The sequence below is a fragment of the Saimiri boliviensis genome, chromosome 20, assembly GCF_048565385.1.
Source record: "Saimiri boliviensis isolate mSaiBol1 chromosome 20, mSaiBol1.pri, whole genome shotgun sequence".
Classification (NCBI taxonomy): domain Eukaryota; kingdom Metazoa; phylum Chordata; class Mammalia; order Primates; family Cebidae; genus Saimiri; species Saimiri boliviensis.
The window spans coordinates 15,088,980-15,108,442 of NC_133468.1; the positions used below are offsets into that span (position 1 = coordinate 15,088,980).

The 19,463-nt window shown below is 45.8% G+C and overlaps 1 protein-coding gene and 1 non-coding gene across 16 annotated transcripts in view; both read right to left on the reverse strand.

Annotated features, from left to right (window-relative positions):
- The window catches only part of TENM2 (teneurin transmembrane protein 2), a 3,817,113-nt gene that overhangs the window by 93,949 nt on the left and 3,703,701 nt on the right, over positions 1-19,463 (reverse strand). For all 15 annotated transcript variants that reach the window (XM_074390353.1, XM_074390351.1, XM_074390352.1 and 12 more), the window contains one exon: positions 4,824-4,970. In XM_074390353.1, the coding sequence (XP_074246454.1) occupies positions 4,824-4,970 (147 nt within the window). The remainder of the gene's footprint in view (positions 1-4,823; positions 4,971-19,463) is intronic.
- On the reverse strand, positions 17,284-17,482 carry LOC120360457 (U2 spliceosomal RNA). The gene has a single exon (XR_005576950.2). It is a non-coding gene; the product is annotated as a U2 spliceosomal RNA (small nuclear RNA).

Below are 19,463 nucleotides of genomic sequence, written 5' to 3' on the forward strand. Positions count from 1 at the left end.
CTTTTCCAGTCACTTTGGTAGATTGCTCTATTATTTTGCCCATTCATGAAATTTATAACAAATGTGTTCATTGCAGCTGCTCCCCGGGTCTGCATTCACGTTCTGCCCAGGTGCCTCTCTGACCCACTGCCAAGTTTATAAACTCACATAGCCCTTCCTGAGAACTCACAAAGCAGGACAGAGCCTAGGGTAGAACTCCCACCCCCACCCCAACCAAACGAAAAGTGATATAATTAGTGTGCTGCAGGATTGAATCTGGAGTTGAGGAGCAACCTTAATATTTATCAATAAACAGCAAAGTGCTTAGCCCACCTCCTAGGGAAGTCATTAACCACAGAAAGGATACTCTACACGGAGGAATCTCCTCCAAAAAAAAGAACTCAGTTAATTGTGAATTGCTTACGCCAGGTGAGACAGAATTGGTGTCTACTCCTCTCACCTGACATAAGCAACTCTGAATTAACTGGGAGTTTCTTTTTATAAACACCGTGCAGCCTTTTTTTTTTTTTTTTCACTTTGTGGTTAATTACTTCCTTGGGAGGTTTGCTTTAATAGTTCCCATAACAAGGCCATTATTGTCTTTAGCATAATCACTGCCTCATTTGCTTTTGTGCCCTGCCTTTGGACTGCTTTGTCTCTGCCAGCCAGGGGGGATCCTGAATTGTGCCTGGTGGGCAACCCTTAGGCCCTGGAACCCTGGGAGCCTCTTTTAGCTCCCCCACTTCAGTAATTTGGTGTTGGCCAGGTGGGAGCTGGGATCAGGGGTAGCGCTGGTGGGGAGGGAAATGGGTAAGGCAGGGCATGCTAGGGAGACAGTCCCCCAGAGTTCCCCCTCTCCCCTCTGTGCGGCATTCCAGCCATTTGTTTTGCTTTCAGCTGTTGACACCAGCAACAGGGAAGGGAGCCAGGAGAGCAGCTCCTTTCTGGAAGTAGAAGCTGATCTGTAAGCAACCGCTGTGCTCAGTGAAATCACCAGGGAGGCAGAAGGGAAAACAGTGAACCTTACCAGCAAAAGTCGTGTGATTCTGACTTGGGAAAAAAAAAGCATTATGTAGTTATGCCTTAACTTGTTAAAAAATGAATTAAAGTGCCTTCTCTTTTGGCTCTGTTTCAGGAAAGAGAAAACGAATGAATGGGAGCTCTGTAAACCGCATCAGTTCTATAAACTGTTCTGACTGTGTACTCCTATCAGTGTATGTGCATCTGTTTATTCACAAATTACTTATAGGCACAATGGCAATCATAAATTATGGAAACTGCAAAATAGCCATTAAGAGGATAAGAAAAAGTAAAAACAGAATGACTATATACCGTCATCCACCACCCTGATGGATTACACCCCCCTCTGGACACCACTGAAAGGCCCTGTTGGGGCCATGAAGGCAGTGGCTGACTTTGACTTGGTCACTGATATTCCTAGATTTCAATGACTGGTCCAAGGTGGCACTATATACATTTTTGTTAAATCAAATGATTGGGTTCATGGATCTTCTTACACTCTGGAACAACCTCTGCCCCCGGTGAATTCTGATCAGTTAGTAATTTTGGTGGGGGTGGATAACACACCTGAACTAACATCTAGGGAATATTCTACAATATTCTTAGATCAGGTGGCTCATGTGCTAACCCAACCTCATTTAGCCCCAGAATCTTAGCACTCCTTCAGGACGAAACATGGGGAAATTCAGCTCAAAGGTTTACAATAGGGGATAGAAAACTTTTCCTGCAGAGGGCCAGAGAGTAAATGTTTTAGGCTTTGATGGCCAAGTGGTTTTTGCTGTGACTCCACGCTGACCTGGAGAGTGAAATGAGCCCTAGACAAAACATACACAAATTGCCAGGTACTTTGAACTGACTGCACTGTGAGCGATACCACAGTCGAGCCACAGTGACCCCTGTGGGCTGCATGCACATTTCCAGATGATCTCCTGAAGCCAGAAAGCCTAAGGTGACAGAAAAACTGCAAAAGGAGAAGAACAGCTAGCTCCTGCAGTGCCTGATTAACCGACCTTGTGACAGTCCACCACCGTTCCTGCCTCAACTGATAAGTCAACCTTGCAACACTGGGCCCTGTGACACCCTCCACCGGCTTGCAAAAAATTTCCCTAAACTGTAACTTTCCATTACCTACCCCAACCTATAAAGCCAGCTTCTATCCCGCCACCCACTACTGACTCTCTTTTCAGTTTCAGCCCACTCGCACCCGAGTGAATAAACAGCCTTGTTGCTCACATAAAGCCTGTTTAGGTGGTCTCTTCATTCAGAGCACACTTAACACAAAGGGGCATGGTTATATTCCAATAAATGGAGAGGTGTGGGTCAAGGGGTACAAAGCGTCAGCGATACAGATAAAGAAATTCTGGACATCCACCACATAGCATAGTGTCTACAGCTAACAAAGTAGTGTATACTCAAAATATGTCAGGAGGGTGGCTCTCACGTTAAAATGTTCTTACCATAAAAACTTCTAAAACCAAAAAAATCACCCCAAAACAATAACAAAGAGAGCGGAGTGGCAGGCCGGGTCTCACCAATAGCTGAACAGGCAGGCCTCCGTGACGACGGTTTTGGCACTGAATGAATGGTTAGGTTACACATTAAAGGTGGAAAGAATCAGCACCCTTACACAAAGCCTGCAGTGTAACAGAAGCCCACCAAGAGTCTTGCCCAGGCTTTTCCTAGGCCTTGAACCTTGATAAGATAACACAGGAATCTTAAATTCCTCATACCAGGGCCCGTCTAGGATTAAACAAGTTTTATTGGGAGTCTAAAGGAATTCCCCAGCCCTCCACACCTTAGCTGGAGACAAGATCAGGGCATTCACCCCTGGCACCAGGATCCCTCTAGATTAAGCAAATTTACTGAGGTTCCAGAGGAAGGTCCCCAGGACCCAAACCTTAGTTATAGATTAGATGGAATCAATCACTTTTGTCTTCAGCTGAATGCACACTTACACGTAGATGTATAGCTTGGAAGGTATATACGCACTGGAAAACTTTGCAATTTTGAGTTGGTCTGGTGACTTATCTCCGGCCTTCTCCCTGTACCCAGGAGAGTTTCTTTCTGTAACCAGAGAGTTTCTTTCCTGACTGTCTGCGTCTCGTTATTGGACCTCAAGAACAAGCAGCCCGGCCCTCAATTCATTCAGTAGGAAGAAACTTTGGTAGGTGATGGACATGTTTATGGCTTTGATGGTGGTGATGGTTTCATAGGTGTGTATTTATTCCCAAACTCACTGAGGTGTTTAATTTCCACAGTAACTGTGGTCCAAAATATTAAATGGAAAATTCCAGAAACAATACATAAGTTTTAAATTGCAGGCCGCTCTGAGTAGCTCGATGGAATCGCTCGCGTCCTGCACTGCTCCATCTGGGCTGTGAATCATCCCTTTGTCCAGCATATCCACACTGTAGAGCAGGCGTCCCCAAACTTTTTACACAGGGGGCCAGTTCACTGTCCCTCAGACCGTTGGAGGGCCGCCACATACTGTGCTCCTCTCACTGACCACCAATGAAAGAGGTGCCCCTTCCTGAAGTGCAATGGGGGGCCGGATAAATGGCCTCAGGGGGCCACATGCGGCCCGTGGGCCGTAGTTTGGGGACGCCTGCTGTAGACACTAACTGCCCATTAGTTACTTAGCAGCTGTCTCCGTCACCAGATGGAGAAAACATAATATGGTCTACATAGAATTCAGTCCTATCTATGGCTTCAGGCATCTACAGGAAGTCTTGATACATATCCCAGCAGATAAGGGAGGACTACTGTATATCAAATATGCACAGCTTTTTTTTTTTTTTTTGAGATAGAGTTTTGCTCTTGTTTCCCAGGCTGGAATGCAATGGCATGGTCTCCGCTCACTGCAACCTCCACCTCCCAGGTTCAAGTGATTCTCCTGCCTCAGCCTCCCAAGTAGCTGGGATTACAGGCACACGCCAACATGCCGGGCTAATTTTTGTATTTTTAGTAGAGACAGGGTTTCACCATGTTGGCCAGGCTGGTCTCCAACTCCTGACCTCAGGTGATCTGCCCACCTCAGCCTCCCAAAGTGCTGGGATTACAGGCATGAGCCACTGTGCCCAGCTATATGCACAGCTTTTTATATGTCTATTATACCTCAATAAAGTGATTTAAAAATTTATAAACAGCAAAATTTGAATTCCACGTAATTTTCACATCATGAAATATTGTTCTTTTCATGATTTTTTTTCCCCCAACCATTAGAAATGTTGAAACTATTTTTAGCTTTCAGGCCAGGTTTGGTCCATGGACCACAGTTTGCTGGCAACTGGTTACAACAGACACTTTGAAGTCATAGTTGGGTTTGGGTCTCAATTTTACTAATGGTGGTTGGATTATCTTGAAAGACTTACTTAATCACTCTTCAGGCCACGGTTTCCTTATCTGTAAAGTGACATCTCAAAGGACTGTAAGGATGAAATCATCAGGCATTGCTTATGACAGCTTAGTGCGGTGTGAGGCACAGATTGTCATCCTCATTGTCACGGATTGTTACCCCCAGCCCTGAAAAGTCTGGCAGGACCAGTAACCCTGAAGGCAGTGCCAGGGCCCAGCCACCTTTCCGTGGCAATGGAAACTTGGGAATTCTTAGCCAGCATCAACCCCTAGTGCCTCCAGTCCGTGTCTCCTGGAGTCCCCTGCAGGCATAAGGACACTTGTTCTCTGCTGCATTTGCTTAGAAGGAAATCTTACAACAACGTGTGACAATAATACAGGGGAGGTCTTTCAGAAGAAAAATGACTCATGACGAAAGCATGGACAACGCTGAGCTCGTAGGGGCTGGGAATGAGAAGACGCGTGCTCACCTCCCTCATTATCCTTGTTATCAGCACAGGAAGTTTCCATGGCAACGTTGCATCCGGGCCCTCTCCAGCCGGTCTGGCAGACACACTGCCAGCTGTTCTGACCCAGTGTGCATCTCCCGTTGCCGTTGCACAAGTCAGGGCAGCCATCTGGTTGGAGAAATGGAGAGGATGAGAAGGAGGGACGTGAGGCCGCGCTGGGGAAGCAGGGGAGCCATGCAGAGGGGAGCAAGGCCGCAGGGCAGCCGCTGGGCCAGCCTCACAGTGGGGCCCGCGCCTGCCTTCCAGAGAGTGGGGAGAGCAGGCAATGCATGCAGTAGCAAGACAGAGTGGGGTCGCAGATGCAGGGGATCCCCAGTGACAACTGACCTAGGTCAGAGGCAACCTTCCCAAAGCGGGGAGTTCAATGCACATCCCAGACAACTAAACCAGTGCTGAGCTGACAACCAGACTAGCGAGGCTGTGATTTCCAGCCAATAGCTCAGGATTGATGCTACTGAAAAGAAGCTTTTCTTCCTTTCTTTTTTTTTTAAAGAAGTGCTCTTCTGTAGAAGAGAAAAAAATTTCCTATCAATCAACCCAGGATGGAGGCAAAGTGCCCGCCATCTTTCAGAATTTTAAAGATATATTTACATAGGATTATCATGAACTTCTCAGGACCAAAAACTGGATGGTTTTGCTGGGCTATTTTCATATGCAGATGTAGGTAGTATTTAGTTTTAAGGGGCACTTAAAGATGTTGGCTGCTTATCACTCAACCTATTTATGGCACGATTTAAAAATACTGCAGGATTTGAAGGCTGTGGAGGGAATGGATGCTGGGTGCCATGAACTGGGGAAAGATAGAAGAAAAAATATATGTGCTTGGGGGAAAGGCGATGGGGTGGAGGTAATTCTTATTTTGTGGATTTCTTTTCGTTTTTTGCTGTGTGTATGTGCATGTGTGTGTGTGTGTGTGTGTGTGTGTGTTTGTATGCATGTGCTCATGTGTGTGTGCAAAATTAGCTGCCTATATAATTCTCTAATTACTCCAGCACTCAAAATAACAGCAGCCACCACGCTCCTGACCTGAGTTTGGACAGCAGGAGTCTGGGAACGGTCTCCCGAGTAAAGCCTCCGAGGCTCTTTATAACAACAGGTAGGAGAGAAGCAGAGAACAGGTAGGATGTGGCCACACTCACAAAACCTACATTCTGGCAAGAATTCCTAGACATGTTTTCATTTTTCTTCCTTTTAACAGCTTTAATGGGACATAATCTACACACCATAAAATTCACCTTTTTTAAGTGTACAATGCAATGACTTCTGGTAAATTTGCAGAGTTGTGCACTTGGGATATATTTTCTTACTTCATTTAAATATACCCCAATGACCATTAATTTACTTTTCCCCAGAAAGTAATTTCCTTAAATATCTATGTCTATCTTGAGTCCTATTTCTACCTCTTACACCATCTCTATTTCCATCTTTTTCTATGTCTATTTTTAAACTACATAAAGTGCAGGTTGGATTGGGCCATGGCGAAGGATAAAAAGCCTTGTAATGATGGAGGTAATTGATTTGAAACCTTCCTGACCCAAATCTTGTGAATCAAAGCATCTCCCCTACTCCTCTTTTCAGTGTTCCAGAGGCCTTCACCTGACATCTTCCTTCTTTTCTCTAGAGTACCCCTTACGAGAATGCTGATAAACCTAATAGATGCATATGGCAATGGTGGGAATTTGAGATACGGTCTCACCCTACCATCCAGGTGGAGTGCAGTGGCATGATCATAGCTCACTGCCACCTTGAACTCCTGAGCTTGAGTGATCCTCCTGCCTCAGCCTCCTTAGTAGCTAGGACTGCAAGTGTGCACCACCACGCCCAGTGAATTTTTTATTTTTTATTTTTTAGTAGACATTGGGACTTGCTATTTCTCCAGGTTAGTCTTGAACTCCTGGCCTCAAATGATCCTCCAGCCTCGGCTTCCCAAAGTGCTAGGATTACCAGCATGGGGCATTGAGCCTGGACAGTGGTGGGAATTTACAGACATATTCCTAAGAAGCAAGGTCTCACACAATTAAGTTTTACTTGTTTAAGAAAAGGAGTTTCACTCTTCAGTGCTTGCTGCCTCTCATCCTTTCCAGAAGGTGGTATTGGATTAGGATCTGAGACAGGAGGGTGTGCAACAGAGGAGACCTAATGTGGGGTAGTCCTTAGGGAAGCCGAGCTATCTCGAGAGGGCAAACAGGGAGACTTACCAAGGAATCCGTTTTCTTTTGTTGCACAGCCTGGCGCTAAGTCCAGCAGGCAAGGAAAGCACCAGTGTGTGCATACCTGGAGAAAGTCTTGTTTGGTCTACATAACTCTCCTCACAGAGCCCAGATTCACATCTCCATCCTGACTGCAGCCCTGCCTGGAAGACCCCTGCTCTCTTCATACCATGAGCAGGTGTGTGGAGGGAAAGCCACCCCCAGTTGCGGAGAAATGCCACATACATTTCTGCAGGAACAAAATGAGCTCAGTAGGAAAAGCCCAAGGGACATTTCACAGGTTCTCAAGGAAGAGAGAATTTCTCCAACCTCCAGCTACCTTCAGCTTTAACAATTTCTATTGGTAGAGTTTTGGGGAATGAATCACAGAAAATGCACTAAATGACAGACCTACCAACATTTGCTCAGCATGGTATGTATTTGGAGGTGCTTTGTTATTTAGCTACCTTGAGGTCACCTGTCTGACTAAATTCCTGTCCAATGTGTCAACAGAAGCCTCATTGTATAGGAAACCCATGTCCGCTCCATCAAATTTAAATTTGCAAAAAAACACTAGTGTGTCAGTCAGAGATATGCACTCAAAATATGTATATTTCTAGATTGAATGAGGCTTTTTTTCCCACCCCTTCTCTTTCTCTCTTGCTTCCTCCCCACCCTTCCCCTGCCAACAGACTAAAGTAAGATAAACAGACCACAGTGGCAGGTTTTCTCCACATCATATGAGGAAGATGAAAATACAAACCGCAGGAAGCTGGCAACTCTCTGAGAAGTTTCAGGGCAGCTGGGAATTAATGGACAGGACTTTCCTTTTAGCTTGAAGAGGAAGAAAACAGCCCTGGTATGTGCATGGCGTTGCTAGGCAACCCCAAGCTAACCCCAGCACAGGTTCATTCTACTGGTGGCCTTCTGAGGATGTGATCCTTTGTGTTTGTAAAGTGCAAAGCCAGCTTCTGCTCAACGAAAAACAAAACCTAGGAAGTAATTAGTCTGGAGGGCAAATGGGTATGAGGTAGAGGCTTTTCTCTAGAGAGGATGCCATAACTGAAGGGGGATTGGGCTAATGGGATTATACTGGGGCATCCAAGAAGTCTCCTATAGGAAGTCTTCTGGATTTCAGGCTAATCCTGCCTGTCTCCAAGCCACCAGTGTAAAGCCCCTTCAAGCCTACCTGTTTGGTTCCTCTTTTACGGCGCTAGAGAGAGCTGGCTGCCTGGAGACTCTTCTATCATGACCAGTGGTCCTCAGCCAAGGAAATTTTGTCACCGTTTCTCTCCAGGAAACGTTTGACATTGTCTGAAGACACTTATTTATCTATCTATCTATCTATGTATGTATTTGGAGTCTCATTCTGGCTTCCAGGCTGGAGTGCAGTGGGACAATCTTGGCTCACGGCAACCTCTGCCCGCCTGGTTGAAGCAATTCTCCTGCCTCAGCCTCCCGAGTAGCTGGGACTACAGGTGCGTGCCACCACACCAGGCATTTTTTTTTGTATTTTTAGTAGAGATGGGGTTTCATGGTGTTAGTCAGGCTGGTCTTGATCTGCTGACCTTGTGATCCGCCCACCTCGGCCTCCCAAAGTGCTGGGATTATAGCCTTTTTATTTTTTGAGACCGAGTCTCATTCTGTTGTGCAGGCTGGAGTGCAGTGGTGCAATCTCGGCTTACTGCAACCTCCACCTCTCAGGTTCAAGCGACTCTCCTGCCTCAGTGTTAGACACAAGGAGTCTCTCTTCAAAGAGTTTATTTAGTTCCCTTATTCTTTGCTCCCCACTTTGAAGGCCAGATTTCCTTATCCTTTGTGCCTCCCTGCCCTAGTTTCAGTAAACAACTACAAACCCCACATCTACTACTCACTCTGTAAATTACTCCTCCCGTGGCAACAGCTCTTCCCACCATAACTGCCCTTACCTCTTCATTACACACACCCCTACACTCTTCACATTAGCCAATCAAGTTCAGCTTAAATTATACCGTCCAACTCCAGCCAAAAGAGGCAAAACACAATACCAAAAGCAAACTGCATTAAAAATAAAAACCCCTTCTTTATTCAGTGTACTCTCATAACAACCAGTCCTATAAACAACACCCTTCTACAAAAATAAATGTGCCTTACTAAAAAATCCTTTACTTAAATACTCATTTTCTTTACAACTCCAAACTTTTATTCCCAACACTCAGCCTCCTGAATAGCTGGGACTACAGGTGCATGCCACCACATCCAGCTGATTTTTAAATATATATATATATATTTAAAAATTCATTCACACCTTCTGTGTGCCTAAAACCAGGCCAAGCTCGGGGATTCAAAAGCAAACAACCAAATCTTGGATCTCACGGGGGTTTATGTCTAGGGCTGGGTTTCTCAACCTTAGTGCAGTAAGCATTTTAGGCTGTTCTCATTCTTCATTGTGAAAAGTGGTCAGCCCGCCTCAGCCTCCATGAGCCACCATGCCCAGATGGGAGATATTTTTGATTGTTACAATTTGAGGAGGTTGTTACTGGCATCTTGTTGGTAGAGGCCAGGGATGCCGTTCCACATCCTACAATGCACAGGACAGGCCCCACAATGAAGAATGAGAACAGCCTAAAATGCTTACTGCACTAAGGTTGAGAAACCCGGCCTTAGACATAAACCCCTGTGAGATCCATGATTTGGTTGTTTGCTTGTTTGGTTGTTTGAATCCCCGAGCTTGGCCTGGTTTTAGGCACACAGAAAGTGTGAATGAAATGAATAAAAACAGTCAGCGGGTGGCATATCTTTTCTGTCTGCTTGCCCCATACTTATAAACTCTCCTAAGAGTCATGAGCAGATAATAGAAACTTCCTCTCCAAGATCAAAAGTTCTCTTCCCAGGGAGAATTTTCAAGGATACCAGTGATATGGGGGGCTAGTTCTGTCATATTCCAACATATATTATAGAGAGAGCTGATGTGGAAATTTGGGATTAAAGAGAAAAAACCCACTTTGGGAGGCCAAGGTGGGTGGATCACCTGAGGTTAGGAGTTCGAGACCAGCGTGGCCAACATGGTGAAACCCCGTCTCTACTAAAAACACAAAAATTAGCTGGATGTGGTGATGGGCACCTATAATCCCAGCTACTCAGAAGGCTGAGGCTGGAGAATCTCTTGAACCCAGAAGGTGGAGGTTGCAGTGAGTCAAGGTTATACCACTGCACTCCATCCTGGGCGACGGAGTGAGACTCAGTCTCAAAACAAACAAACAAACAAACAAAAAGCAACCCACCCCTTTACAGTTTGATGGCCCCTAAATCTTCAGCTCCAGTCTTCTGACCTCCAGACTTGAACTCCAACTTGCATCTCAACATAGCCATCTGTTCCCCATCTGTACACTCATAAGCATTTCAAACTCAAAAGAATTCTGAGTCTTTACCTTTCCCCCCACAAACTCTGATCCCTTGAGCAATAGTACATGGCACATTCAGGTATCAACCCCATTGTCCACCACTGAAACCTTGGAGTCATTCTTAATTATTCCCCTCCTCTCCAAACTTCTCTCATCTCTAGTCTCTCGTAGCTAATGCCAGGCAAGTTCTGCCTAATTTTCCTCTTAACTGCAAGAACTCCTATTTGTCCTTCTTCCTAAATATCTTGGAATCTGTGCTCTACTTCCACCCCTACTGCTACCACAGTCACCCCAGCCATCCTCATCTTTGGTCCAGACTCTTGTCAAAACCTCCTACCTGGTTTTAAATTATACCGTCCAACTGGCACCTCCAGACTTGTGCCATCACCCACCTCTCACATTCTGGACACTGCTGGAAACACTTCAGTAGCTTTCCATTGACCCATGGGTAAAGCCTGAAGTCCTCCACAGGGCTTGCCAACGTCACGTGAACTGACTCTTACCACATCAGCCTATCTCAGTATCACTTTAGGCTTCGGTTAGACTTAAGTCACTTGGCCTTTCTTTTTCCCTTTCTCACCTCCCTAACTTCAATACACCCTTCAAATCCCCACTCAGAAGTCATCTCCTCCTGGAAGCTGTTCCAAAGCTCCCCAGCTCAGGCCAGCAGCACTAGTCATGGTATCTTTATTCTTTCCTTTATGTGGTACTGTCTGCTCCGCTGTATCACAAGCGCCTGGTACCTGCTTGATGCTTGCTAGGCCTTGTAGCAGCCCTTCCTTAAGACATTTTACTGTCACCTGCTGGAAAAGTGTCGTAATAAATGTGCACGTTGTTATTACCGACATTTTGAATGCTGCCCCTGTTGTGAACCGAACGGCTCCCCCGGGAACTCCGGCTACGGTGTGAAACTGTCAGGGAGGGGCCCTGTCTAGTTTGTTCACTCTTGGACTTCCAGTACTCAGTAAGTAGTTGAGGGACATGAGAAATAACTCTGGCTGAATCCACTGCCTTTGACAGAGTGGAAATGAAAGACTTTCCAAGACTCTACACATAAAATTCCAACTACCAGGAAAAATAAAAAAAAAGTCTGTCCACACAGTTACCAGGTAGGCAGGCTTTTCGCCTTAACAAAAATCAGGTATGAACAAAATAACGTCTACAGCATAGTAAAAAGGGAAGCATAAATGCACTTGAAGAAAGCTATAATTACCATAAAAGGCTTTTCTAAAAAAGCATCAAGAAATGTTCTGCCATGTGCAGCAATTTAAAGGTAGAAATAAGTGGCTAATACCGCAGGAGGAGTATGAAGAGAGAAATAGGATTTGAATATTCAACATCAAGCACACCTAAGAAAAGCATAAAGGGCAATACCCTATCCAGATGCAAACACAAGTGAAAACACAAAACAGGCTGCATGGAAATGCACACAGAGGACAGGGAAAGCCAGAGAAGTGAGATATCCCTGCTTGCTTCAAGAGACCACCAGGAGAGCACCTATACCCTAGGTTAAACTAGGATTTTTTTTAAAAAAAAGGTTTTTTGGGCCGGGCGCGGTGGCTCACGCCTGTAATCCCAGCACTTTGGGAGGCCGAGGCCGGTGGATCACGAGGTCAAGAGATCGAGACCATCCTGATCAACATGGTGAAACCCTGTCTCTACTAAAAATACAAAAAATTAGCTGGGCATGGTGGCACGTGCCTGTAATCCCAGCTACTCAGGAGGCTGAAGCAGGAGAATTGCCTGAACCCAGGAGCCGGAGATTGTGGTGAGCCGAGATCGTGCCATTGCCTGGGCAACAAGAGTGAAACTCCGTCTCAAAAAAAAAAAAAAAAAAAAAAAAGGTTTTTTTTTTTTTCAACTATGGGGAAAACCTTAAGCTGGTTTGGTTTGGAATCAGAGTTCCAGGACTGAAATCTGGATGTCTTTCTTGCCCTCTGTGGGACCTTGGGTTGGTAGATCCACCCCTCTGAGCCTCAGCCTGTTTGTAAAACTATATATTTTACTAATTAATGTTATTTATTTTCTCTTCCAATAGAATACAGCTTCCAGGCCAGGCGTGGTGGCTCACGCCTGTAATCCCAGCACTTTGGGAGGCCAAGGCAGATGGATCACCTGAGGTCTGAAGTTCGAGACTAGGCTGGCCAACATGGCGAAACCCTGTCTCTACTAAAAATACAAAAATTAGCCAGGCATGGTGGTGCATGCCCATAATCCCAGCTACTCAGAAGGCTGAGGCAGGAGAATCACTTGAACTTGGGAGGTAGAGGTTGCAGTGAACCAAGATCAAGCCGCTAGACTCCAGCCTGGGCGACAGAGTGAAACTCTGTCTCACACACGAAAAAAAGAATACAGCTTCCAGAAAGGCAGAAAGTTTTGCCTCCTTTGTCCATGGAGACCTTCTCAGGGTCTAGAATAATGGTTGGCATGTAATGGACATTCAAGAAATATATGTTGATGGAGTAATTTAGGGAAGATGACAAGACTGTATTTTTTTTTTTTTAACAGATGCCAGAGGTATTAAATGGAACCATAAAGCCAAAGATTTCAGCAGAGCTTGGCACATGGGAAGTGCTCAGTAGATAGTGGCACTAATTGTGGTCACTGTCCACATAGTTGTTATGACAAATATTATAATTATGGCAAGTTTTCCCTTTAGGGCATAGCCCAAAGTGTAGGTCATTTCTCTTTGCCTCAGTCTGAGATCAGGGAAAAAAACAAGAGCCTATCCTTTTTCAAGTTAAAAAATGCAGGTTCATCAGGCATCCTCAGTGTATGATTGTGTCACAACCTGAGAAATCCCCATTCTCCCGATGACCACCAGCCAAAACTCTAGCAATGCCGCACTGGACTGGCTGAGTGAGAAGAAAACCCACTGAAGTTAAGTACAATTATGAGCTGCAGGAGACTTGCAGGTAGTCAACATGGGGGCCCTTTCTCTTGGGAAGAATTGTGCTTTTGAATATTAACTTAATTAGCCCCCCCCCTTAACTGTTTTAAATATCACTGTTTTTCCTGGAGCTGTGCATTGTCAGAATTAAAAAGCACACACACATACTGGAAATTATTTAATAATAGAGCCTGCCATTACATTCCAGAGCTCTTTGTAGTTGAAAATAGCTGAGGTGTTGGAGATTGGGGATCACCAGGGGTTCAGTAGCCATTTATACTAAACAGCAGTGGCAAAATGCTCAGAAAATTAACCTGATGCTTCGAGGCACTCCGGGGAAAATGTCCAACTAATTTTGTAAGACTGGCTGCCAAAGAATCACTCTGGTCTCCGGTTTCTGGAAAACAGCAGGGCTTGTCCCTCTTGCTCACCCACGTGTGCAGGAGGGAGCTGTGGGGGGCAGGTGGGGACTCTGTTTCTAGGCACAAACTGGTGTGGACACACAGCCATGAACCTGTGTGTCCACAGTGGACTCTACTTTGTTTGAAAAGATGTGGAAAATTGAGAGAGGCAGATGTTCCTCTTTGTTTCAACGGTGTCTGTGTGTCTTTAAGGGTTTGTGTAGATGCAAGTATGGGGGACGCTGGGCTTCGGTGTTGGGAGGCAGTGATCCTCTCCATGGTCTATTGTTTGGCTTTTGCTCCTGAGGTAGAAATCACTCCCCACAACCCTAACAGCACTAGAAGCAGCACAGCTTCTATGAGGTGATGTAGATTTGCCTCCAGCTGTCCAGGCTGCACGTTTTCTGCATGCACCTGGATTCTCACTGATCAGTACCATTTGTCTGCATGGGACCAGGAAGGTGGTAGGCTCAGTCTTGGCTGCAGAAAAACGATGAACTTGAAAAAACAGTAAAAACACATTTTTCACATTTGAATAAAGAGGAGAAAGGGGCTGGGCGCGATGGCTCATGCCTGTAATCCTAGCACTTTGGGAGGCCGAGGCAGGTGGATCACCTGAGGTCAGGAGTTCAAGACCAGCCAGGCCAACATGGCAAAATGTTGTCTCTCCTAAAAATATAAAAATTAGCTGGAGACGGTGGTGTGCACCTATAATCGCAGCTACTTGGGAGCCTGAGGTGGGAGAATCGCTTGAACCTGGGGGGCGGAGGTTGCAGTGAGCAGAGATCACACCACTTCACTCCAGCCTGGGCGGAAGAGGGAAACTCCATCTCAAAAAAAAAAAGAGGAAAAAGGAAGATGTATCTTACTTTTTGGTGTTTTGATGTTTCAAGCTCTTATTAATACTTGTTCTTTTTAAGTAGATGATCATGGGAGGAAACAGAATTTTAGACAACAGTAACAGAAACAGCTCTTCTTGGGAGGGAAACCCCATGTCAGTTACTCAGTGAATTCTGACTGAGTTGTGATCACCCCGTTGCAGTGGAGGCCAGCCGGGCCTGTGCTTTCCCAGGGGAGCCTGCTTCATCTCCCTAGAACATTACCTTTGCTAGTTACAAGTGAATAGCAGCGTGTTGCCAAAGTGCACTCCGACTCATGCCATGACCCTGCGGAGCGTCCTCCAGGAGTTCAGGAGTCTCTCCCATTGCTTTAGATTGGAGCAGTGCTTCTCAAAGTGTGGTCCTGGGACCCGCCACAGCATCTCCTGGGAATCTGCTAGACGTGCACATTCTTGAGCTCCATCCTGGACCTACTGAATCAGAACCTCTGGGGATGGGGCCCAGCCGTCTGCATTTAACAAGCCCTTGGGATCCAGATGCTTGCTCAGTGTGAGAGCCTCTACTTTAGGATCAAGTCCTAAACCCCTAAAAGGGCCTCAAAGCCCTGCGTTATCTGGCCCTGCTAATTTCTCTCTTCTCACGTCACATCTGCCGCAAAGAACTAACGAATGTAACCTGTATTCTTCTTGTGGGCTTTTCCAGATGTGTCTCTCTAAACTAGGCTCCCTGCACCCACTTTGGCCAAAGCCATTCACCTTGTGCTCAGCTGGCCCTTGTGTAGGAATGGCTTTTCCTGGCTTCCAGCTCAGGGTTCCTGCCCCATTGCGTGCTTTTACAGCACCGTCTTCCCCTTCTCTATAGCACTCTTAATAATTATAATGAACCCTTTGTTTAAAGCAATGGGTCTTAACCCAACACACTTTCAAATCACCTGGGAGCACTGAAAAATTCTCATGTTAAACTGCACCCCAATTAAATCACAATCTCTGAGGATGCAACCCAGGTGTTGGTTTCATTTATTTATTTATGAGATGGAGTCTCAACTCTGTCGCACAGGCTGGAGTGCAGTGGCGGGATCTTGGCTCACTGCAACTTCTGCCTTCCAGGTTCAAGAGATCCTCCTGCCTCAGCCTCCTGGGGAGCTGGGATTACAGGCATCCACCATTACACCCAGCTAATTTTTTGTATTTTTATTAGAGATGGGGTTTATACCATATTGGCCAGGCTGGTCTTGAACTCCTGACCTCGTGATTTGCCTTCCTCAGCCTCCCAAAGTGCTGAGATACGGGCGTGAGCCACCACGCCCCGTCTATCTTTCCTTTTTTTTTTAAAGCTACCCAGGTGATTCCTATGTGCAGTGGATGATGAGAGCAAGAGGTTCAGTGCCCATCTTCCTGGAAGCCTCCAAGCCCCTCAAGTGTAAAGGCTTTGGCTCAGTTGTTTATGGCTGTTTTCCTAATCCCCACCTGAGTGCATTAAAGACATCTGTTGAATGTGTGCATTAAAAAAACAAAACCCGTGTTTTGTTTCTTCACTGCTTCACTGCGCCCTTGATTCGGCAGCCAGGCAAAAGGAAAAGCTTCCCACAGGCCACATCCCAAGCCTCTGGAAGGATGACACTTCTCCAAGCAAAAGAAGTAGCTGGTTGCAGCCCAGCGTTCAAAATCAAGCTGATGACAGGGGCAGTGTATGAATGTGGATGTAAGTCTGGGCCTTTTAACTTGTAAGAAGCAGATACCTTTGAAAGAGGCAGATGAGGGCACTCAGTGAGTAGGAAAGAATGCATGCGGGTAGCTTAAGAGAGGACAAGCATTACACAAAGGCAGGGATGACAATAATAAGAGAGTCCGGTGGTTTAATTTGGTTCTTGGAGGAGAATCAAGTTGTTGTACCTTCTGCAGCTTATCCTCACAGCTGTCCAGCAAATAATGAATGTGGTATCTACCAGTATGGAAATCGGGACAAGGCGCGACTTTGATTTCTTATTTGTTATTTTTAATCACCCAATTTCTACACCCGCTGAGCATCCTTATAGCCACAGGAGGGTCATAAAAATACAAATAACACCGAAGAGGCCTGTGGGCACAGACTTGTTACTTCTGCAGGGTTGACGGCTCTCTTTTAACTAGTGTAAAATCAGGCCAACCATAAATTGCCATTTTTGTTGTTGTTATTGCTTCTAGTACAACTTCAGGAAATGTAAGGAAATCACTAAATATTTCTAATAGATGTTAAAAGAGAATCTGCCCCAGGATGGAGTTCTGGATTTTAGAAAGCTTTTTATATAATAGCCAAGAAAATAGCAAACCCTCACAGGGACAGGGCATTTCTCTGTGCCGGGTACTTCCAGATCCCCTTCATGCATTTGCTCATTTAATGGTCACAACACCTCTCTGGGGTAGGTTCTACGATTATCCCTGTTTTATAGAGGACGAAATGGAGGCACGCATGGAGAAGTTAAATAATTTGGCCAAAGTAGCAGGGTGGGTTAGTCGGGGAGCCAGGATCGGACACCAGCCAATGGTTCCTGCTCTCAGCGAGGGTGACCAACCATCCTAGTTTGCCCTGAGCTGTGCAGATTTTCACACGGAAAATCTAGTGCCCCAGGAGGTAGCCTGGGATCGCTGGTCATCAACGAAAACAGGCTAGGACTAGGCTCTTTTCATTGACAATTCTGGAGGCAGAGGTGGGGACAGAGATGAAGGCCCCCAAAGGCAAGAAAGAAGGGACAGACTTTTTTAATTTTTATTTTTTTTTAAAAAATTCGATGCGTGGAGAGGACGGAGCAAGCTCCTATTCCATCTCCCTGCTCCAAAAATCCATTTACTATCCGGTCCTCCAGTAGAGGATGTATCCGTCGATTAAACTGATAAGAACAGATACTACGCTTAGTTCTTGGCCAAAAGGCCGGGCGCAGTGGCTCACACCTGTAATCCTAGCACTTTGGGAGGCTGAGGTGGATGGATCACCTGAGGTCAGGAGTTCAAGGGGCAGACTTTTATATCAAGTCACTTGTTTTGGTATGTGAGGGCCTCCAACAGAGTCTGATGCCTCCCGGGGCGACTGCGTCAGGTCACCTCAGTCAATGTGTGGCAGTACTTGGGACAGTGAAGGTAGTGGCTCTGAAGCCAGGTAGCCTTGGTTCCAACCTTGGCTTGACCCTTTGGCTGCAAGATCTTGGGGCAAAAATCATAAGCTCTTCAATTCCTTAGTTTCTCCATTTGCAAAACGAGAGCAATGGAAGTGCCTAACCCAGAAGGTTGTTGAAGTTTAAATGGGAGAATGCATGGTGCACAGCACATAATAAATATTCTACAACAGAAACCTATTATTACTGTTGTCCTTTTTGTTAAAAGTGTCCCCCAGGCTGGGCGTCACCACGCTAGGATTACTCATGCCTGTAATTCTAGCACTTTGGGAGGCTGAGGTGAGCGAATCACTTGGGATAGGGAGTTCGAGACCAGCCTGGCCAACATGGAAAAACCCTGTCTCTACTAAAAATACAAAATTAGCCGAGTGTGATGGTGTATCCAAGCTACTTGGGAGGCTGAGGCAGGAGAATCACTTGAACCCAGGAGGCCGAGTTTGCAGTGAGCCGAGGTTGCACCACTGCACTCCAGCCTGGGCAACAAGAGTGAAACTCCATCTCAAAAATGAATGAACGAATGAATGAATGAATGAATAAACAAATAAATAAATAAAAGTGTCCTCCAATGGTGGAAAAAAGATCTATGCATGGTTTAGGAAAGCCTTTGATTTGCTCTTGAATTGGTTATGAGAGACTGAATGCTGTTATTTAAAACAGGATCAGGTAGTCCTTACAGCAAAGCCCCAGGAAGGTGCCCTCCAAAGACTAAAATGAAAATGAGAAAAATGAGGTAATTCCCTGAGAGTTACATGAGTAAGATCTGCACATAATGCATGTGACAAGTTATTGACAGAATTCCCCTTAAAACGCAAGAGGTGTGTGAGGTGACATTATTAAGGATCGCAGGGCTTAGAAATCTCAACCAGTCTCAGAAAAGCATGCCAACAGAAAGGGGTGGTCTGCCTGGGGTGTGGAGAGGGAGCTGGTGGAGCAAGACGGAGCCAGGGTCAGTTCAGGGGTGAGGGTGTCCCGCTCAACAGAGGGGCACGAAGCAACAGCACCTGCCATTTGTCCATGTTCAGCAATTCACATCATTGTTATTTCACTGAGCCATTTCAAGGATAGTATGAAGTACACATTATTATCATCATTTGAGGCTGAAAAAACTGAAGCTCACAGAAGCTAATTAACTTTCCCAGGGTCATAAATCACTGCAAGAGGTACAGGATTAGGGTGTGAACCGAGGCCTGTCCGACTCTCAGCCCATGCACCTTGCGCCCCTCAGCCAGGTAGGCCTGTACAGGGAGAAGGCAGCCTCAGAATATCATATTACTTGCTTTGATTTCTTGTTCCCCAAGCAATCTTCTGCTTTAGACTTCATGTCCCGTATGGATTTCCCTTTAGGGAAAGAATACACTGAGCAGGAGATGTGGAGTTTCCTCACTGTGAATTATTGAATGGCCATTTCAGGTTTAGACCGGAATGTGGATAGTGTGAGGGAGTCAGTCTAGAGCTTGATCTAGTCTGTCAACAGAAACAAAACGGAATTTCTAAAGCTGAGAATAGGACTATGCACCACAACGATCCTGCTTTGGGAATCCCCTGCGTGGCATCCTGCCTGGGTGGTGGGGTACTCTCCCCGTCAACTGCTGCTTCTGTCTCCTGCCCTCTCCCTAATCCTTGATGAGTTCAGTGTGTGGGAATCAGGGGCCGAAAGGGCCTCTGTGGGAGAAATACCAATCTCACACCAAACATATACTCAATGATCAGAATATGCTGATTTCTGCTGTAGACTCATGAGTTTATTCTTT